This window comes from Callospermophilus lateralis, chromosome 14 (genome assembly GCF_048772815.1).
Source record: "Callospermophilus lateralis isolate mCalLat2 chromosome 14, mCalLat2.hap1, whole genome shotgun sequence".
Lineage (NCBI taxonomy): Eukaryota > Metazoa > Chordata > Mammalia > Rodentia > Sciuridae > Callospermophilus > Callospermophilus lateralis.
In genome coordinates, this window is record NC_135318.1 from 89,859,911 (window position 1) to 89,881,755 (window position 21,845).

Consider the following 21,845-nt stretch of genomic DNA (forward strand, 5'->3'; position numbering starts at 1 on the left):
GGAGGCTAGAATGACAATGAGGTCACAGGAAATGAGGCAGCAAGGGTGACCAGCACACAAAGCGCGCCTCAGTCCTACGGGTGCAGTTCCACCTCTGGCTGCTTGTAAGTTTCCTTCTCAGGATGGTGGGGTTTGAAGCAGGCCCTTGCAGAGGCCAGGCAAGAGCTCCACCACCGAGCTACACCCCCAGACCCTATTCACATGTTTAGTTTATAACATCTCAAAAGTTATGTTTTTTTAATATTATTGTTTGTAAATGTCATTGCACGTACAACCTCACTGAGCCTATTTTTTATGTTTATTTTTTAGTTATAGGTGGACACAATATCTTTTATTTTATTTCTATGTGGTGCTGAGGATTGGACCCAATGCCTCATGCTAGGCAAGCTCTCTACCTCTGAGCCACAACCCCAGCCCCTAAAAGTTATGTTTTTAAGGTTTATTTTCTTTACTCCCCAAATCTGTTTAATGGCATTTTATTTTAAAAAAAAGTATATTTGTATTTATTTTTTTAAAGGCAAGATTTAAGGACAAAGAGTCGAGATTAGGAATTCCAGGAGACATGACTTTGGCACCCTCTGCTGGCTGGCTTTTGAATTTTTCCCTGTATATAAACTGCAGTTTCTTATTCTTCAAAATAATTTTAAGGAAATGCTACCCAAGTTATTCCCACCTGAGTTATCATGCCAGCCTACGTCACACAGCCCAGGTGTTCGCTGTAAGCCCAGATCACTCATGGGGAACCTCTGGGCGACTTACTCTTAAGGTGATGTACCTGAACTTCAGAGGGTTTCCCGTGCACCTTCCACCTTGACGTCCGCTGGCCGAGGAGGGCAGTGCCCCAGGTTCCTCAGACACGTTATCAACCCTCCGATAAGCAAACATGGACGTGGTAAATGGAGCCTCCACTCCCCTCAGGACTTGAGGACAATCCTTCAAGGAGGACTCCTGCTAATACTAGGCCAGTCTGGTCACTTTCCTGGGTGGGTTACCTAAGACAGGCTACTAAGCCTCTCCTGTGGGGTCAATGGCTAAGCCTGGTGCCATGTGAATGGCCCCAAGTCATCACACGCCCCTGCCCTCCTCCAGGCTCCCATCCTGGCCCCCAACATCAGGCTGGGAGAAGGTCCCTGAAGAAATGTCCCCATGTTGCACCACGTGTCCCAGCAAGGTGGGGCTCTCAGGATCCAGTTGTGACCTGAAGCCACACAGCCTTTCCCATGCAGCCTAGGCAAAGCTCACACCTTAGCTTTAGAAAGTTAGGGAATGCGAAGGCAGGAGAAGCTCCTAGGCCTGCCCCGTCCACTGCTCCACAAGGCAGGAGGCCAGGGGTCCCCCTCTCAGGAAGGAGGCAGCCGGGCTGCTGGCACTACCATGCCTGCTGGCAGTCTGGTGTGACCACAGGACCAGGTTTTGCCAAGGGACCGCTCAGAAGCAATGCTCGCCACTTCCTGCTCCAGTCCCAGAACCTTCTAGGCGGTCCCTCCTCCTTCCGCTGGCTGGGTACAAATGGTGGCCTCGGATGGAAACAAACTGGGGGTCCTGAGGGGCCACCTGGAAGGCCAGCCTCCCCAGCTCTGTGCCCATCTGGGCTGGGACAAGAGCCAGCCTCTTTTCATCTCAGTCTTCTGAAGGGCTGGTGCTGGGAGCCATTAGCCAAGTAGGTATGACAACTTCCTTGCCAGCGCACCCCATGTTGCTTAGTGGAAGGACTCCCGGAAGGTGACCTTGCTCAAAGACCTGGGCGGATCCGGGTTTAGGGCGGTTCCAGGTTTAAGATTATTCCTGCTGGGAATAGGGCGTATCCTGCTGCCTGAGTTCCCCTTGAGTCTCTCCCGGGATTCAGAGAGCATTTTGGGAGGCAGAGGAGGTGGATTTGGGCAGAGAACGTGGATTTCCCCAGAACGTGTTTGTAGACGGCTGTGTGAGTTCGGGAATAAAGAATTGCTGTTTGAATCTACAAAGCTGTGAGTGGCTCATGATTTTGTGCCCAGCCAGACTGTGGCAGGTTGGGATCACATGGGGACCACTTTGGGGTGGAACCCCAACAGCAATGACCACAGTGCCACTTTGGTTCACTGCTATTCAATCCTTGATTTTGTTTTTATGTAACATGTATTCGTCTGTTGTTATAAATTCTTTGTGATAACTTCATGACTGCACAGTGTCCCCAAAGTAGCCAGTTCAACCATAATGCAATAATTTTCCTATCGTTCACATTTAAACTTGCCTCTAGTTTCATCTTGAATACTACAATACACGCTTGTTTGGAAACTTTATTCTGTATTTTGAGCCGTCCTTTAAAATATCACCAAAATTGATACCATTCAAACTTCATGAACTTCTTCTCACAAAGACCATCATTAATGAGTCATTTCTCACCATCATTAATGAGTCTGCTCAGTTCACCAGACCTTGATAGCAAAGGGATTTTACAGATGTCTATAAAGAACGTAAATTTAGGTTAACCAGATTTTTAGAAAATTCCCCAACCTTTTGTTTTGCATTTCTGTATCACTACTGAGGTTGAACAGTTTCTTGTTTAATGGAATATCCCTCCTCTTCGAAGGATTTCAGTCCTGCCGTCTACTGAAGTCTATTTTTCCTATAGAGTCATGTAGTCTATCGTTCAAATATTATCAATCATCAATCATCTAAACTTTCAGAAAGCATTTTATTAAAAGAACCAATTTTAAGGCACAAAAATACATTAATATTTCAAACAAAAATCCTTTAAATAGTCATGTCCTATATTCAAAGAAATTTCAAGTTATAGAATAATTTAAGTTTTTTAAATAAAAAATACAATTTTTAAGCCCCCAAACTTTCTCCCAAATATATGAATAAAACACTTTCCTAGTTCTAAAGAAGATTCTTAACCCAGCCATGAGTTCCTGTGGCATAACATACACTTCCTTAAAAATCGACTTCTGTCACTTACATACATACAGCTGATATGTTCAAAACGTGCCCGTGTCAAGCTTCTGTCGTGCAGGGCGGTGCTGGGCAGGGCTGTCTCCTGCTGCTGCCACGAAAGACAAGGACTAGGAGCAGAGACCTCCCTAGCATGACAGCCAGGGAGGCTCCCCAGACCGCTTTCAAAAGGAAGATATAGAATCAAACTTATCTATACACTTTTATACTTTGAGTCGACGTTATAGTAGTGCAAATCTAATGTTCTGTAATACAGAGGGGAAGGGATATGAAAGATTAGAAAAAATATTTCCTTTACAAGAAAGTAAGGGAAAATTACCTCTAGGCATAAAATAATCAGCTATTTTTCCTTAGTTTTTGCAATAAAGAAACTACACTTTAAAGGAAATATTTAATCTACTTCAAATCATGAAAATTTCCTCTTAGGCAAATTTCACACTTCATATCAAAGTGGGCCCTTCCCTTAGGCCTCGCCAAGGCTTCCTAAAGTAACCCCTAGAGCAGGCCCCAGGCCTGGAGGCCCTGAGGAAGGAGTTGTATGCCCTGGGGGCATTCCTGCCATCTTCCCTGGGCCTGGAAGCCAAGTGCCAGGGCGGCCCCTCCTGCTCCCCAGAAATACAGATGACACCACCACCAGGAAGGATAGACATTGCACATGCCCTTCAGCAGCAGCGGCAGGAGGGAACCTGCCTCCTGAGGGCGGAGAGCAGCAGCTGCCCTTCAGCCCCTGCTGAGCTACATGGCGGGAGAAAGAACTGTCCCTATGAACAGCAGCAAGGACTGTGGGGGCTGGTTCCCCTTAGTGTGACACCTGCCATCAGCCCCCACTCCCACCCACCATGCTCACGTCCCTCCTGGCTGCAGGCCCAGGACTCGGCCTCTCAGGTCAACCCCAGCTGTGTGCCGAGTCAGGGGTCAACCCACCGCAAACCGTGGGGTAGGAGGTCAGCAGACACCTCCAGTCCTGAACCAGCTGGGCAAAGGCAGAGCACCCAAACCAGAGCAGACCCAGGTGCTGGGAAACTCGGTGGGTGGCCATCACCCTGGCAGAAACTTGAGCGAAGGATGGAACCAGAACCCTTCAACTAGCCCCTCTCCTCCCAGGAAGGGTGTCCAGAACGAACACCACTTGGCAAACCTGCCTGTCTCCAGAGGGGCCAGCAGCGCTGTCCTGCCAGGGCTCCCGGCTGAGCACCGCTGTGAGGCGAGGCCTCCCAGGAGAAGCTGCTGCCTGAAGGCAGTCTTCTTACTAACCTCCTTTCTGACCACAGGAGGCAGGTCAGAAAGGCTTCTGAGAGGAAAGGAAACCATTCTGAGGCTTCACAGTGAAGAAAAAAGATTTGCGATGGTCAAGATTTTCCTGTCTTCTCAAATGCTCTGAAGTCACTCTCAGTTCACAGGCTGGACTCCTGCAGAGGACAGGCGAGATGCCCTCTCATCGCCGCCTCACAGGTTGCCAGCCCTCTATCTTTGGTCATGCAAGAAGTGGCACATTCACAGTTTCATCACACTATGTCCACCTGCGTATGTCCACACTATTTTAAAGAAAGACACTTAAAAAAAAAAAAACCAACCCTGCCAACCCATATGTCACCAAGAAATGTGACAAATAAGCAGCAAAACATGGCTGAAGATTAACAAAGCAATTACCAGATCAGCAGTGATGTACTCTGCAGTTCAATGTGCCTTTATTATAAGACGAAGATGCCAAGATTGTGTACAAGACACAGATCTAATTTCCACCAGGCTCAGCAGTAGTGGGCCTCCTAACCTGCCAGGCAGGAGGTGCTGTGGGGCACCACGTGGCCAGCTGTCCACCACCTGCCCAGCAGATTCAGCAGTAGCTCGCGTACCCGTGGCCCGAGGAGGGGCAGTGGCAGAGCAAATCTGTGGAAGGAACCCTTAAGACTTTTCTCTTTGTGCACATGTGTTCCCCTGAGCTCAGAGAAGACCTAACTCCATGATCTGATGCTCATGGTGGTATTCACAAACAATGGCATTGTGCAAACCAAAAAAAAAAAAAAAGCAAAATGAGACATATCAACATGCCCACATTCCAATGTTAAGTCATCAGTATAAAAGTAAAACAAAAAATCATTACTGCTTCTAGTAATTATAAATTCCAAAGATGGGGACACGGACACGCTATACTTTAGAAGAATCACATTATCTATCTCAAAGTGAATAGAAAGAACAGCAGGAGACTTTATATAATTTAAAGAAACCTGGAATGATCCTTTTTTCCAGAGAAAAGAGAGAACCCCAATCCGATGCTGGCACGTCACCAGCAGGCGTCTGTGCACACGGCTTCCTCCTCGTGCTCTTCTCAGATGACTTCCAAGTCCAGCCACTCACTCCGGCAGACATGGAGAAGTCAGCTGTCTAGGATGCACAGCCTCCTCCGAGTCCTTCCTTTACCGTGTGATCTCCAGGGCAGCAGGGCCAGAGCTTGCTGGCTGCCCCCTAACAAGCTCCCACCCATCACAGTCTGAGCCGTGACCTTGGTTTTATTTATACTCATTCTGATCACATAATCTTTTCTGAAGAGAACATTTTTTCAGCTATTTCAGATCTGGTCATAATTTCCTGGAGGGAGAAGAAAAACTGTCAAAATGCTGCTTCCAAGACTGTGATGGAATTTTTTAATCTTTCAAAAATCACGATTTACACTTTCCATGTTGGGAAAGTATGAGATATAGACAGTGAAAGTACAGTCCACACACACTCAGAATGCCCTGGGACCTGCTGACGGCCACAAAGCACCAGCCCTTGGCTGCCCAGAAAACACGAGCTCAGAGCCCTAGGAGCAAAGGTAGGAGCCGCGGATCGCAGTACAGCCCACCGGGATCTGTCTGGATCTGCCTGGCCTCACGGAATCCAGGTCTTTTTGAGATCACAAATCAGTTGCCATCAAGTGAATAATTCAAACATCTTCTTAAAGTAATTCTAGGCGCGTCTTTCAGCAGAGTCCTAAGGCCTGAAGTTACAGCCTTCTCAAACTTTCCCCTGCCGCCAACCCGAATGACACTGATGCACAGTTATTTCCTGCGTCTCAGTGAACACAGAGCAGCAGCTCATCTCCCACAGCCACCTGAACTTGGCCTCCCCCTCCAGCCTTCATTCTGGCACTTCAAACTTGAGGCAACCTTCAACATCCTGTGACCCCAACCCTCCCCCTGAACTTCCTAGGCCATACCCCTGACGCAGACTTGCTGCTTGGTAAGTGAAGAATGAGGAGATCAAACAGAAACACTATTTACTACCCCAACAAAATATGCACAGCGTCAGAGGTTAAGCTGCCCCTTCAAATCTTCTCAACCCTACCTAGACATGGGTTTAGTGAATCACTCACTGAACGTCTCATAAAGTGAGACCCCCTCCCCTCTTTCCCACCAACAAGCATTAATCTTGCTTCTGGCTAAAGGAGGACCTCACCCAGAAGTCCTTTACGCCTCATCACAAGTCAACTCGTAATGTCCTTCCGTCTCTTCAACCCATACTCATTTTAAAAAGCGACTTTCAGAATCTCTTTCTGAAGTACATTTCTATTTTGTGACAATACCAGCTCTAAGGAAATAAGCAAAAACATATTTTACCTCATCCGAATCCACCAACACTGGAAGTGCTCTAAAAAAAAAAAAAAAAAAAAGTGACAGTGTTATTAAAAGTAGGCCAATGAATCTAGGAAAATGATATAGAAATAGCCTGTGGTCCACAATTCCCACTGCAGACGCTCAGCTGAGACACGAAGACACCCAGGTTCCCTAGCAGACGAGGAGGAGGGTTTTCATAGCAGCACTGTGCTCAACAGCCCTAAGCTGGAAACAGTCCAGCTGGAGAAACTGGCATGTTCAAACAATGGAATACCATACAGTCAAGAAGATGGATGAGCTACTGAGGGAGAAAATTTTTAAAATGAACAGGCTCTACAGTTCCAGATGTCGGGACAACAGAACCTATGGGAAGGTGGCCCCCTATGTGGAAAGGAACATGGGCTTCTAGGGCTTAGTCATGTTCTACTTTTTGATCTGGATGCTGATTACTCAAATGTACTCATTTAAAAAATTTAGTGGGTTATACACTTACTTAGGATATGAGCACTTTTCGGAATGTGTGTTCCTTTAAAAACTGTTTTGTTGCCAGGCACAGTAGCACATGCCTATGTGTAATCCCAGTGGCTTACATTTTATCTGATGATAATGGAAAGAAAATAGAAATCAACACCAAAAAAAAAAAACATATAGAAACTACATGAACACACAGAGATTGAACAAAACACTTTTGAATGATGAATCAGTGATAGAAGAAATCAGGGGAAAAATTTAAAAATTTAAAAATCCTAGATTCAATGAGAATTCAGATTCAACACACCAGAACCTCTGGGACACTCCAAAGGCAGTTGTAAGAGGCAGGTTTACAGCTATGAGCGCCATGTGAGAAAATCAAGGTCCTTGAGAAAAAGAAAAATAAACCCATTCCAAAACCAGTAGAGGAAAGAAAATAATTAAGATCAGAGCTGAAATCGATGAAATTAAAAATTAAGAAAAATACAAGGATCAGTGAAACAAAGATAAAAAGATTGATAAATCCTTAGCCAAATAACCAAAATCGAAACAAAAGACGGAAATTAATAAAATTAGAGATGAAAAGGTAGAAATCACTGCAGACATCATAGAAATTCAGCAGATCATTAGAGATTCTTTTGAAAACTCCGATAAATTAGAAAACCTAGAAGAAATGAATACACTTCTAAACACATGAAACCTGCCAAAAGTGAATCAGGAGAACAGAGAAAACCCAAACAGACCCACATCTAGAAATAAGACAGAAGAGTAATAAAAAGTCTTCCAACAAAGAAAAGCCAACAACCAGATGGATTCTTGGCTGAATTCTACCAGTACTTTAAGGAAGAACTAATGCCAATTCTCCTCACATTATTCCATAAACTAGAAAGGGATGGAGCACAAAAATTCATTTCATGAAGCCAGGATCACCCTCATACCAAAACCAGATAAGGACACATCAAGGAAGGAAAACTACAGATTAACTTCCCTAATGAACTTAGATGCAAAAATCCTTTAAAAGTCTTAGCACATCATATTCAACAACATATTAAGAAGATTGCTCAAGTTTTTTCCCCCCAGGGATGCAAGAATGGTTTAATACATGCAAATCAACAAATTAATTCACCACATAAATAGAAATAAGGACATAAAAAAATCACAATCATCTCAAAAGACAGAGAAAGCGACAAACTGATATTAGGGATAGAAGGAACTGACCTCAACATTACAGAGGCTATATACAAACCCCCTTAAAGCCAACCTCATAGTAAATGGGGAGAAAAATCAAAGCATTTCCTTTAAAATCTGAACAAGACAAGGATGTCCACTTTCATCACTCCTATTCAATACAGCACTAGAAATTCTAGTCGAAGCATCAGTCAAGGGAGGAGACTAAAAGGAATAAGAATTAGATAGGAAGAAGTAAAATTACCACTGTTTGCAGATGATAGGATTCTCTACGGAGAAGATCCAAAAGCCCCACCAACAGACTTCTAGACCTAACAAACAAATTCAGTAAAGTAGCAGGTATAAATTAACATACAAAATCAACAGCTTTCCTAAACACCAATAATGAATCTGCTGAAAAAGAAATCAGGAAAAAAAATACCTAGGAATAAATCTAAACATGGAGATGAAGGACTTCTACAATGAAAACTTTCATTGAAGAAAGAAACTGAAGAAGTCCTTAGAAGATAGAAATACCTCCCATGTTCTTGGATAGGCAGAAATTAACATTGTTAAAATGGACATATAACCAAAAATAATAAACCAATTCAATGCAATCCTCATTAAAATACCAGCTTTCTTCACAGAACTTGAAAAAAAAGTCCTAAAATTAATCTGAAAGAATAAGAGACAGAATAGCCAAACAATTCTAAGCCATGCTAGAGGAATCAAAATAGCTGAATTCAACAGAGCTACCGTGACAAAAACTGCATGGTCCTAGCATCCAAACAGCCACAGACCAATGGTACAGACTAGAAGTCAAATCCACACAGATAAAATCATCTGATTCCTGACAAACCATACACTGGAGAAAAGAACAAAGGGTGCTGGACACTGGTTATCCATATGTGGAAGAATGAGATTAGATCACTGGCACTCACCCTGCACTTAAGACAACACAAAGTGGATCAAGGACCTAGGACTGGACCAGAAACTATGCAACTCCTAGAAGAAAATGTAGGGTCAGCACTGACGTGTAGACACAGCCAATGACATTCTCAATAAGACCCCTAACCTCAGGAAATAGTGCCAAGTTAATAAAGGGATGGCATCAAATTAAAAAGTTTCTGCATGGCAAAGAAGAACCTACTGAATGGGAGAAAATCTTTGCTAGCTGCTCTTCTAATAGAGAATTAATATTCAGATGGTACAAAGAACTCAAAATTTAACACCCCCCAAATAACCCAATTAATAAATGGGCAAAAGAACTAAAGAGACACTTCTCAAAAGAAACATAAATGGCCAACAAAAGTATGAAAAAATGTTCAACATCATTAGCAATTAGGGAAATACAATCAAAACTACACTGCATTTCATCTCCCTCCAGTTAGAATGGCAGCCATCAAGAATACAAACAATAAATGATGGAAAGAATGTGGAGAAACAGGAGCTCATTATAGCTCACTATATCATTCCTTGTTTTTTATTCTTTAAAAAAATCACACACACACACACACACACACACACACACATATTTTAGTTGAAGTTGGATACAGTATCTTTATTTATTTTTATGTGGTGCAGAGGATCAAACCCAGGGCCTCACATATATGAGGCCGGCGCTCTACACTGAGCTACAGCCCCAGCCCCCTCGTTATTTATTCTGAGGAATTGAAGTGTTCATACTACAGTGATCTGTGCTTACCCATATTATAGTAGCACAACAGCTGAACTATGGAACCCGCCTAGGTGTTGCTCAATAGATGAACGGATAAAGAAAATGTAGTATATATACATAATGGAGCTTTATTAAGCCATAAATAAAAATAAAATTATGTCATTTGCAGGAAAATGGAATGGAACTTGAGAAGATTATATTAAGCAACAAAAGACAAATCAGTCAAGGGTAGTGTGTTTTCTCTCATACAAGGAAACAAGAGAGGAAAAAAAAAATAAAGGTGCAAGGTAGATTAGTAAAGAAAAGGGAGCAGGGGAAGAAGGAGAGGAAAGGGGACTTACTGAGAATAATACTGGCCAAATTATATAGTTATATTGTGTGCATGTATGAATATAGAACAGCGAATCCCACCATTACGTACGACTATAATGTGCCAATAAAAAAAATATGGAAAAATAGCTGGGTGTGGTGGCACACGTCTGTAATCCCAGCGGCTTGGGAGGCTGAGGCAGGAGGATTGCAAGTTCAAAGCCAGCCTCAGCAAAAGCAAGGCACTAAGCAACTCAGTGAGACCCTGTCTCTACATATAATACAAAATAAGACTGGGGATGTGGCTCAGTGTTCAGGTGCCCCTGAGTTCAATTTCTGGTACTGAAAAAAAAAAAAAGGAAAAATAAAAGACCTGTATCCTTTGCCTAGGAGAGACAGTATGAATAAAAAGAAAAGACACATGTATAAAAATGTTCAGCAAGCTTAACCAAGCCTTGATGTGTGGTAGAGCTTTAAGAACCTGAAGGAAGTCAATAGGCTAAAGTTACAATGTGAAAGTCATGAAGGATATGAAGGTGCTCAAAAGTCAACAGAGATTTCTATATCCAGCAAAACCATCCTTTAACAAGGAAGGCAAAACAAATATTTTCATATAAATAAAACAGAATTTTTGCCATCAAACCCATACTGTAAGGAATAATTGAGACCCATAGGAGAAGGCTCTTAGCTCATGCTTCATGTTAGGAAGAAGAAATACTAAATATGTAAGTAAATATAAAAGAATATATACACATTTTCTTTTCTGTTAAAAGAAAAAAATATAATAGTTGGTTGTAGTTTCTATTTTTCATAGACCTGATATGCATCAATTTCAATTACCAAAGTTTAAATAACATCAATCTCTCAAAGAAAAATGAAATGCTATTTCACAGCCACTGAAAGAGATAACATAAAAAATATGAACAATAACAAGTACTGGCAAGGACACAAACTGTTACCTTCATGTATCCCTAATAGGAATGTAAAATAACACAGCAGCTTTCCATTTCTCAGAATGCTGAACACTACATTATCATGATCCATCAATTTCACTTCTAGGTATATAGCCAAGACAAATGAAATCTATGTGTACACACACACACACACACACACAGTCATCATATTCTAAAAACACACTAAAGAGGAAGTCTAGGGCTACCAAAAACAAAAACTAAAACCACCAAACAAAACCCATATAACATGAAGGAACAAGGAAAAAAACTAAAGTAGACTTTCTCTGAAACTCTGAAACCTAGAAGACATGCAAGTGACAACATTTGAAGTGATAAAAGAAAAACATTATTGACCAAGAATTCTATACCTAGAAAAATACTGTTTAAAAAAAAAAGAAACAAAGACTTATTCAGACAAACAAAAATTTGACAATTCTCTTCCAGCACAGCTGCATTACAAGAAATAGGACACTCTTCAGGTAAAGGGAATATCAGACCAGACAGAACTGTTTGAAAGGGACAGATGGGAGTAGGGAGGACAGAACAGTATGAGGAAACGTCCCCATGCTTGGCTGTCCTGTCTTGACTGGGAAACTGCTATGTGGAATTCTCGTGTTGAATAGGACAAAGATATAGAGGAATGTCAACAGCTCAAAATTCCCCAAAGGGATTCCTATGGATTACTTTTTCCACGGTCACATCATTCCTCCAAAAGCTTCCCCACGATACTTGGTGTTGTGAGTTATGTTCATAAAAAGTTTTTACATGAGTTGGAACTTTTCCATAACAAAAATTAAGTCAAAATAATGATACTGATAACTAGATCAGAAAAAGCGGGCATTTGTCACAGGTCACTGGTATTAAACTTCTTGTTCAGTGAAAAAAGGAAAGAGAAACTAAGCCAGAACTTTGTTTTTGTTGATTTTTCTTAAGAAATAAACAGCCATGCCCAGGTGAGGAGCCCACAAAACCCATGGAGCGGTGAAGTTTGAGAAGCACGAGACAGCAGAATGACCCGTTAAACTATGGTTACTACACTAAGACTGTAACAGAGGATACTTACACATCGGTGAATGAAGAGGGGATGTTTTCTTCCACCCACTTCAAATCTTCATCCTATAGAAATAAATATTTATATTTAGCATTTGCTTAATATCACTTGAAAGAATATTTTAGAAGGATAAATGTGTAAATATTTAAGTTTAAATCCATGACATTCTTTTAGTTGCTATGTCCTAACAAGTTGGTACATATGCCACACAGAAGTTAAGACAGTGGTTTCTTAAATAGGCAAATAAAATGCTGATTGCAGGTTTTTTCACTTCTTGGTTTTAATCAGATATATTCATGTTATTGTTTTGTCCTAAGAAACCACAATACAACAAAGTTGATATATATGATAGAAAACAGCAAGAGCATGATTTGCATTGTTTTTTTTTTTTTTTCCTTCTCCACACTCTGATGCTTCCTTATTTGTTGTAGTTCTTATGAATTAGCTCGGTGCTGTGGTACTCCCAGTAACTTGGAGGCTAAAAGACAGAAAGATATCAAGTTTGAGGCCAGTCTCAGAAACTTAGTGAGACCCCGTCTCAAGTAATTAAAAGGGCTGGGGATGTAGCTCAAGTGGTAAAGCACCTCTGGGTTAGAGCCCCAGTACTCCCCATCCCCCCGAAAATTCTGATGAGCTAATAATTTTTCAACAGAAAAGGATGATGGGCCAAATAATCTACCTTAGCAACGACTAAGTGTCACTGTGCACATGCTCACATCCCCAGAGAGACCAGAAAAGAAGCAGGCCAGCTGGGGTAGCTACAATTTTTCCCAAATGGGAACTTGCTCATAATCATTTCAGAGAGAAGAGAAAATATAAGGAATACTGAATATTTTACTTTATAATGTAAAACAAATCAAAATTTTCTTCATTATCTACCTGGCTATATGAAATGCTTACCAACAGAGAGACAAAGCAATAGCCAGGATGAATAGGAACCCTGTTCTCTGAGTGGGTCTTGAGCAGAAATAGACCAGTGAGAGTAAGCCCACAATCTCTGATTGAGCCCCGACCGCACTTAACTTACAGAAATGAAAAACCATTTTCTTAACACATTTGCAAAAACTTTTCTTTCTTTCTTTGTGGTACTGGGGATTGAACCAAGGGGCATCCTACCACTGAACTAGCCCCATCCTTTTTTTTTTTTAAATATTTATTTATTTTAGTTGTACACAATACCTTTGTTTTTATTTATTCATTTATATGTGGTGCTGAGGATCGAACCCAGGGCCTCGAATGCGCTAGGTGGGCGCTCTACCACTGAGCCACAATCCCAGCCCTAGCCCCACTCTTTATAATTGTTTTTTTGAGACAGAATCTCACTAAGTTGCCCAAACTGGCCTCAAATGAGTCAGTGATCCTTTTGCCTCAGCCTCCCAACTTGCTGGGATTACAGGTGTGCACCATCAGGACTGGCTATGTTTTCAAATAATGAACTTAAAAATACACTGAGATACATAACTAAAATAGAAAAACTAAGAAATTTGAAATTGTGATACAGGTTGAGTATCCCTATCCAAAATGGTTGAGACCAGAAGTGTTTCAGGCTTCAGACTTTTCAGATTTTGTGATACTTGCATATGCATGATAAGACAGCTTAGAGATGGAACCAAGTCCGAACACCAAATTCATTTACGATTTGTATGCACTTTATACACACAGCCCTGAAGTAACTTCATACAATGTTTGTTAACAATTTTGAGCATGAAAAAAAGTGTGATGGTGTGGACTTTTCCATTTGTGTCACAGTTGCTTTGGAGTATTCTGGATTTTGAATGTCTGGCTTACTGATGTTCACTCTGTAGTTCTAACACCAGATAAAGAAAACTACAGTATATTTTGAATGCTTAGTTAAATTGCCATGAAACTACTCAAAGAACATATTTTAAAGGATTAAAAAATTACCAAATATAAAAATCAGAGAATTTACCAAACCCAACAGAGAACATTTTCATACATCATCTGTCCTGTTAGAACTTATATGCATATGCACTTTTTTACAAAGTATTATCTGTAGCCGATATAATTCTAAGAGTGTAAACCTGCTTATCTTCAAAATCATTACTTTTATGCACAAAATATCCCTATTATATATCATACCATTTTATTCAAATTTCCATAGTTCATTTTTTAAAAATCTATTGATTTTGTTAACTGCATATAACACACAATTCTTTTCCCAACAGATAACACATGCTATTAAGATGGATTCAAGAGGGGCTAGGATTGTGGCTCAGTGGTACAGCAATTGTCTAGCATGTACAAGGCCCTGAGTTCAATCCTCAGCATCACATAAAAAAATAAACAAAATAAAGGTATTGTGTCCAACTACTTCTAAAAAATAAATGTTAAAAAAAAGATGGATTCAAGAATCACTTTAATACACAGAAAAGTCAACACAACCTATAATTATAAAAAGCTTCTCAATCTTTTTTTTTAGTTTTCGGTGGACACAACATCTTTATTTTTATGTGGTGCTGAGGATCGAACCCACCACCCCACGCATGCCAGGCAAGCACGCTGCTGACTGAGCCACATTTCCAGCCCCTACTTCTCAATCTTTAATGTACAAAATCAGTCATGGAATCTTGTTAGAAAGCAGATTCAGCATTGCAGGTCTGGGGCAGGCCTGAGACTCTGAATTTCTAAAAGCTCCAGGTGATGCTCATTGCTGCTGGCCCCAGGAAAGCACTTTTGACAAGTATCATAGTTATGGGCCTGAACTAGTATTGCCATATGGTAACAGTTACATCAAAAACCATGGCTGAAACTGTTCTGAGAATCAATGAATAGCACACTCACAGATTCTGAAGCATTAAAGACTGAGATTCTATTAAATACATACTATACTCACAAAATTATCAGAAGTAGCAGGTTTAGCTGCTCCATTGGAAACAGTTTTTGAGGCTCTTAATTTTATTCCTTCAGCTGTGAAGAGAAACATTATACATATATGTAAATTATAAAATAATATTTTCCTTTATTACTTCACATTTAATAACCCATTAAGAAAAAGGATTTTTTTCCCCTAAAGGAAAGTTAACAGTGGAAACTCTGAGCAGAGTGCTAGCTTTACTATGCCATTTGAAGATATAGGAAAGAGGTATGGAAAAAGTTAATAGTTTTAAAAAATTGATATAAAAGATAATGTATATTTATGAGTGGTTGGGACATTTCAATACACGTGTATAATTTGTGATCGGCCAGAGTGACAAGTACATCTATGCTCTCAGACAGTCACTATTTCTTTGCTGGACACACTGGTGTCCTCTCCTCTAGCCACTGTGGCCAACTGCAGTCCCTCTGGAACTCCCTCCACCTGCCTGTAGTTTGCACCTGTTAACCAGCTGTCCACAATCTCCCCTCCCCTCCAGCACCCTCAGCCCACTCTCCACCCCTGCAGGACCAGCCTTTCTAGCTTTCTCCTATGAGTGAGGCATCCTGGTGTGACCTCTGCCCGGGAGGATTTCACTTCACGGCATCCTCCAGGCTGGGTTTTTGACAACTGTTCATCAGAACAACCAGTACAAGTTACTAGTCTGAAACCTAGCTTTAGAGTGCAACTCGCACACGCTCGAATTATTTCCTGTCAATTCACTTCAGTTTCTGGACTTGGACGTCTGTAGAATCTGCAGCATCATGTTCAAGAATAAAACACACATTTGGGTATTTTCACTTTGCTGATAAATAAGTTGTTGGAACATGCTTACGGTAGAAATAAGATGAGGAAGAAAAATATTTTGTTCATATATGACCTAGATTCTTCTTTATGTCAGCAGTTTCAGTGTGGCAAAGGTCAAGAGCTTGGATCTTGAACTAAACTGGCTCATTTATAATCTGGCGCTTCTTATGTAACCTTGGGTAAAGCGATGACTTGGTGTTTCCAACTCTAAAATGGGGATTACAATGTCTCTCTCTCATAGAGTTCTGGGAGCATTACACAACTTAGCACATAAAAAGTACCTGACACACAAATACTTACTTATGCTCAGTAAGTATTCACATTTGTTATTACAGTAATTTACAAATATTGTTTCTCCATAATCTAGGACAATTGGTACATTATTGTGAGATCTACAGTGTAAGATGGGGGCGTTGTAGCTCAGTGGTAGAGCACTTGCCTAGCATGTGTGAGGTACTAGGTTCGATTCTCAGTACCACATTAATAAAAAAAAAAATTCCATCGACAACTAAAAAATATATTAATAAAAAAACAGTGTAAGATGATATAATGAAATAAGATGAAGTTCTAGAATCTAAAAAATGTTTTCCATGGGGCACTGTAAATTCTAGCATTTCTTTAAGAGGTACAATATGCTAATCCCTAAAAATTGAAGTACACTTATATAACAATACACAAATTTTAAGTGTACAGACTAAAGAGGTTTGACAAACACATACCCTTATGTAACTACCATCCCAATCAAGACATTGAATACATCACAAAAGGTTCTTTATGTTCCTTTCCAATCAATCCTAGCAATCCTGTTCTGAGACAATCACGTGGCTCCTTTTGTCTCTCCTATAATGTCATATACAGAACTATCATCTATGCTCTTTTAGATTTGTAAAGTTCTTAGATTCACTCCTGTATAGAATGTTACTGGATAGTACTGAATTTCTTCTGTTACTGGATAGTATTGAATTTCTTTCTTTTCTTTTTTTTTTTAAAGAGAGAGAATTTTTTAATATTTATTTTTTAGTTTTCAGTGGGCACAACATCTTTATTTTATTTTTATGTGGTGCTGAGGATCGAACCCAGCGCCCCGCGCATGCCAGGCGAGCACATTACTGCTTGAGCCACATCCCCAGCCCAGTATCTTCATCCATTCACCTGTTGATAGAGGTCTGTTATTCCCAGCTTTGGATGATGAGGAATAATCAAGTGGCTGTAAACAGTCCTGTCCTTCTGTGGACACCTGGTTCATTTCCTCTTGCAGTGGAATGGCTGGACTGCCTGATAGCTCTAAGTTTGGGCTTTTAAGAAATTGTGGGGCTGCTTCTGGAGCGCTCTTCCCGCCTTCCCTTCCTTTTAGTGGTACAGGAGACACCCAGCCGCTGCGGGCCTTGTATTTTCAGCCCTCTAAGGGAGGTGTGGTGGCATCGTATTATAGCATGAGCTGTGTTTCCCTGGTGACAAGGACATGGAGTACCTGTACCTTAACGCTACTGCTGTCTTCTCTTGTGAAATGTCCATTCAAGTCTCCTGTCCCCGTTTACAACGTGGGTTTTCTTTGACTGATTTGCAGGAATTCTTACCTTATAGATGTAAGTCCTGTCAGATACATCTATTGAGAATATTTTATCCCACACACTATAGGTAGTCTTTTCATTTTCTTAAGTTTCTATTGATAAACACAAAATTTTAATTTCAATGAAGCTTATTTTATTGATTTTTAAAAATTTTATGGTTACTGTCTTTTGTGTACTAAGAAATTACCAAATCTAAGGTCATGAAGACAGCATCTGTTTTTATCTGGAAGATTTATAATTTAATGATTTACTCTTAGGTCTGTGATCCACCTTGAACTAATTATGGTTAGATGTGTGCGAGCCATCCAGGTAACTTCTCCATATGTTCCAACAGTTGTTCCAGCACTTTCTGTGGAAAAGACTGCCTCTCCTTATAAAAGCCCCAATGCCTGGGCCAGTCAACTGACCCGTGGGTGGGCTCACTTCTGTCACTGGTCTCTTTCACTTAATGAGTTTTCAAGGTGTATCCACATCATGACTCAAGAAGGTTTAAGCTCCTTCAGGTCTTTTGCTTTTCCATACGCATTTTAAAATCAGCTTAACCCTTTTTAATTTTTGTAGTTGTAAATGGACAAATGCCTTTGTTTATTTTTACGTGGTGCTGGTATGGAACCCAGTGACTCACACATGCTAGGCAAGCGCTCTGCCACTAAGCCCCAGTCCCAGCCCTCAGCTTAACCTTTGTGTCTATTTTTTTGTCAGCTAGAATTATGACTCAGATTGCCCTGAATCTATTTATCAGTTTGGTGTACTGACAGTTTAATATCAAAAGTTCAAATTCATAGATGTGTTAGATCTCTGTATTTCTTTATCCTAAAATTTCTTTCTGCATTATTTTGTGGTCTTCAGTGCAGAGATTCTTTGCATTTTTTCAATAAACTTGTTCCTAAATATTTTATTTTTGAAGATTTAACTTTCCTGCTTTCAGTCTGTATACAGAAAAACAACTGGTGAGATTTTGTGTCGTCACTTACTGATTCTCCTCTACCTGTACAGACGCTGCAGGGTTTTCTAAGTGTACAAACAAGGAGTCTCAACACTCCCCCGCACCCCTGCTTTTCCCGCTCTCCAGCACCCTTGTGCTCGCCGGCCTGGGAGGAAAGCACTGGCTGTTTCACCACTGAGTATGGCTACTGTATAGTCTTTTCATGCCATTTCAAAATTAATTTGTTGAGTTGGTTTTTATAAGATCTGCATCTAGTGAGATACTTTTCTTTCTTTTTTGGTGCTGGGGATTGAACCCAGAGGCATTTTACCACTGAGCTACTCCTTGGCTCCTTTTATCACTTTTTTGAGACAGGGCCTCACTAAGTGGCCAAGGCCAGCCTTGAACTTGGCGATCCTCCTGCCTAGCCTCCAGAGGAGCTGGGATTACAGGTGAGCGACACTGTACTTGGCCTCTTCGTTCTTTTAATATGATGAATTACACTAAGTGATTTCCAAAATGTTAAAACAGGCTAACAACCCTGGGATAAGATCCCTTGATGATGATTGCCTTTCCATACTTTGCTAGATTTTATTCGTTAATATTTTAAAAGAATTTTAATGTCTCTACTCAATGATATTGGTAACTTTTTTCTTGTAATGTCTTTGTTAGATTTTGGCATCTTAGTTGCGCTGGCTTTATAAAACAAATTGGAAAGTTTCTCATCTCCTCTACATCCTAGAGTTTGTATAGGATTGAAATATTTCTTCCTCAATGAAATATTTGAAAGATTTCACCAGGGATCTACTACTCTATAGGAAGATTTTAAATTATAAACCAAATTTCTTTGATAAAGGGCTACTCAGAATTGGTGGCATAAGTTTAGAACTAAGATTAGGGTAGTTTTGTTGTGTGTTCTTTTTCAAGGACTTTGTTTACTCCATTCAAGGTGCCCACTGACTACCACAGAGCTGGTGGTGACATTACCTGTGTACCCCAAATACTGCTCCCAACACTGGAAGTCTCTCCCTACACTGGTATTTATTGTCCTTCTCCCTCATTGACAATAGATGGCAGTAAATACCATTTCTACTAAGCCCCTTTGGAGGGCTCTGTTGATTTCCTCTGTTCTCCCTGCTTTCCATTTCATGATATAGGCGCTTAACCTTCAAATTCTCTTCCTTTTCATTAACTACTCTAGGTTGATCTGCCCTTCTTTTTACTTTTTAGTTTTTAGACATACAAGTCACTAGTCTTACATGCTTCCTTTCTTAGTAAAAACTGCCAGCCACTGAAGCCATCCATTCTCTGGGGACTTGCTAGTCCCACAAAGTTTGATATGCTATTTTTGATATGCTATTTTTATCATTTAATATAAAACATTTTAGATTAGCACTTGTGATTTCTTCTACCCGTTAGTTACTCAGGAGCGTGCTACCAACTTCCAAATGTTGGATTCTTTTTAGGTATCTACTATCAATAGTGCCTAGTTTAATTCCATCATGGTTACAGTTCCCTCTCCGCAGGAATGAAATCTTTGAATTTTTGGCTTTTGCTGTGCTGGGGACTGCACCCAGGCCGTTACATATGATAGGCAAGTGCTCTACTGCTGAGTTAAACCACCAGCCCTTCTGGGAATATTGAAAAGACTTTTCAAAGCTATATATTATAGTCTATCTTGTTCAATGTGGACTTGAACAGGTCAATTAAGGCTTTGTTCAACTCATAACTGATATGTCCACTTGCATTATTAGTGACTGAAAAAGGAATGTTCAAATAGATAATTATGACCAAATTTGTCTATGTAACTTTAAAATATGTGAAATAAAATTAGATTATTATGGCTTCTTGGTAAATTCAACATTTTACCATTAAGAAATTATGCTTTTAAACTTTTATTTGTTTAGGTACTGGGGATTGAACCCAAGGGTGCTAAATTACATCCCCAGTATTTTTTTTATTTTGAGACAGGGCCTCACTAAGTTGCTGATGATGGCATCAAAATTGCAATCCTCCTGCTTTAGCCTCCTGAGTCACTGGGATTACAGGGGTGCACTACTGTGCCTGGCTGAAAAGATGCTTTTTAAAATCCTGGTGGTTCTGCCTTGAGGTGTACTTCATCAGAACCCACCCTGACTCTCCTATGCTTAGTGTTTTCGTTGTACACCTTTTTTCACTTTATACACTTTTCACAACCAGGTGTCATTTTTAAAGCATCTCCTACAGATATCCCATAACCTGATTTCACTTTTTTTTTTAAAGAACAGTTTAACAATCTCTGAACTTGAATATTCAGTCCACCTGCATTTAATGCAATTATTAAAACAGTTAGATTTACATCAACCACACTGTAATTTGTTTTATGTTGGTCCCTTCTGTCTTTTCCTTCCTATTTTCTTTTGGGTTGTTTTAATATTCTGTTCTATCCCTTCTGTTGGATGCTTTTTAACTGGATGCTCCAAAGATTCTAAAATGTTTCATACTTATCGCAATCTACTCTGCACATAGAAACTGTAACATATTGTGGATTTCATTTACACCTAGCCTGTCCTTCATGTGACATTCATATATTTTACTTCCACATATCTTACAAACCTCACAATGTACCTTCACTATTTTTGCTTCAAAAGATCAATTGACTTTTCCTTCTGTTTCTCTTTTTTTTTTTTAATTTTTTTATTTTTTAATTTTTATTGTTGGTTGTTCAAAACATTACATAGTTCTTGATATATCATATTTCACACTTTGATTCAAGTGGATATGAACTCCCATTTTTACCCTGTATACAGATTGTTCTGTTTCTCTTATAGCTAGGTTTTAAATTGAAACTACTTCTCTTCAATCTAAGGAATTTCCCTTAGCATTTTTCTTAGGCCAGCTCTGCTGATGACCAATTCTTAGAGCTTTAATTTACTTGAAAATACCCTTTTTCACTCTCATTTTTGAAAAATATTTTTGTCGATACAGAATTCTGGGTTGGCAATTTTTTAAAACTACTTTAAAAATGTCATTCCACTGTCTTCAAGACTTCCAGTCTGCTGTCACTGGTCTCTGGGTGTAAAGTACCTTCTTCCAATGGCTTCTTTTGAAAGCTCTGTATTGGTTTTCAGTAGTCTGCCTCTAAAGTCTCTGAACACTTCCTCTGTGCCTCTCATTAGAGCTTTGCCGATCCAAGGTTAGTGTTATTAATCATTTTTGTGTTTTTGCAAGTATTTTTATTCCTCATCCCCTCTTTCTCTGGAGCTCAGTTACGCACGTGCAGAATGTTCAATAAGGCCACGGGTCACTCAGGCCACATTCACTTTGTTTCTAGCCTTTCTCTCTAATTTTCAGTTTATGTCTTTTGATCTGTCTCCATATATTCACCCTTCCCTTCTGTGCGTCCAACCTGCGCGTCTCCTGTTAATCCAACCCATTCGATCTTCAGTTGTAGTGCTCTGGTTCTCGCTTCTCCTCTCGTGCCTATGCCTTTCTCCCAGGTTCCCTCTCTCCTGAACTTCCCATGGATCGC

At 40.2% G+C, this 21,845-nt stretch overlaps 1 protein-coding gene across 2 annotated transcripts in view; it reads right to left on the bottom strand.

The window, feature by feature from the left end:
• Positions 1-4,595: 4,595 nt before the first annotated feature.
• Positions 4,596-21,845, bottom strand: part of Tmem87b (transmembrane protein 87B) — a 49,493-nt gene continuing 32,243 nt past the window's right edge. For both annotated transcript variants that reach the window (XM_076832876.2, XM_076832875.2), the window contains exons 16-19: positions 15,011-15,084; positions 12,169-12,221; positions 6,531-6,561; positions 4,596-5,520 (exon numbers count right to left, since the gene is read on the bottom strand). In XM_076832876.2, coding sequence (XP_076688991.1) covers positions 5,461-5,520; positions 6,531-6,561; positions 12,169-12,221; positions 15,011-15,084 — 218 coding nt within the window. In that variant the 3' untranslated portion in view covers positions 4,596-5,460. The remainder of the gene's footprint in view (positions 5,521-6,530; positions 6,562-12,168; positions 12,222-15,010; positions 15,085-21,845) is intronic.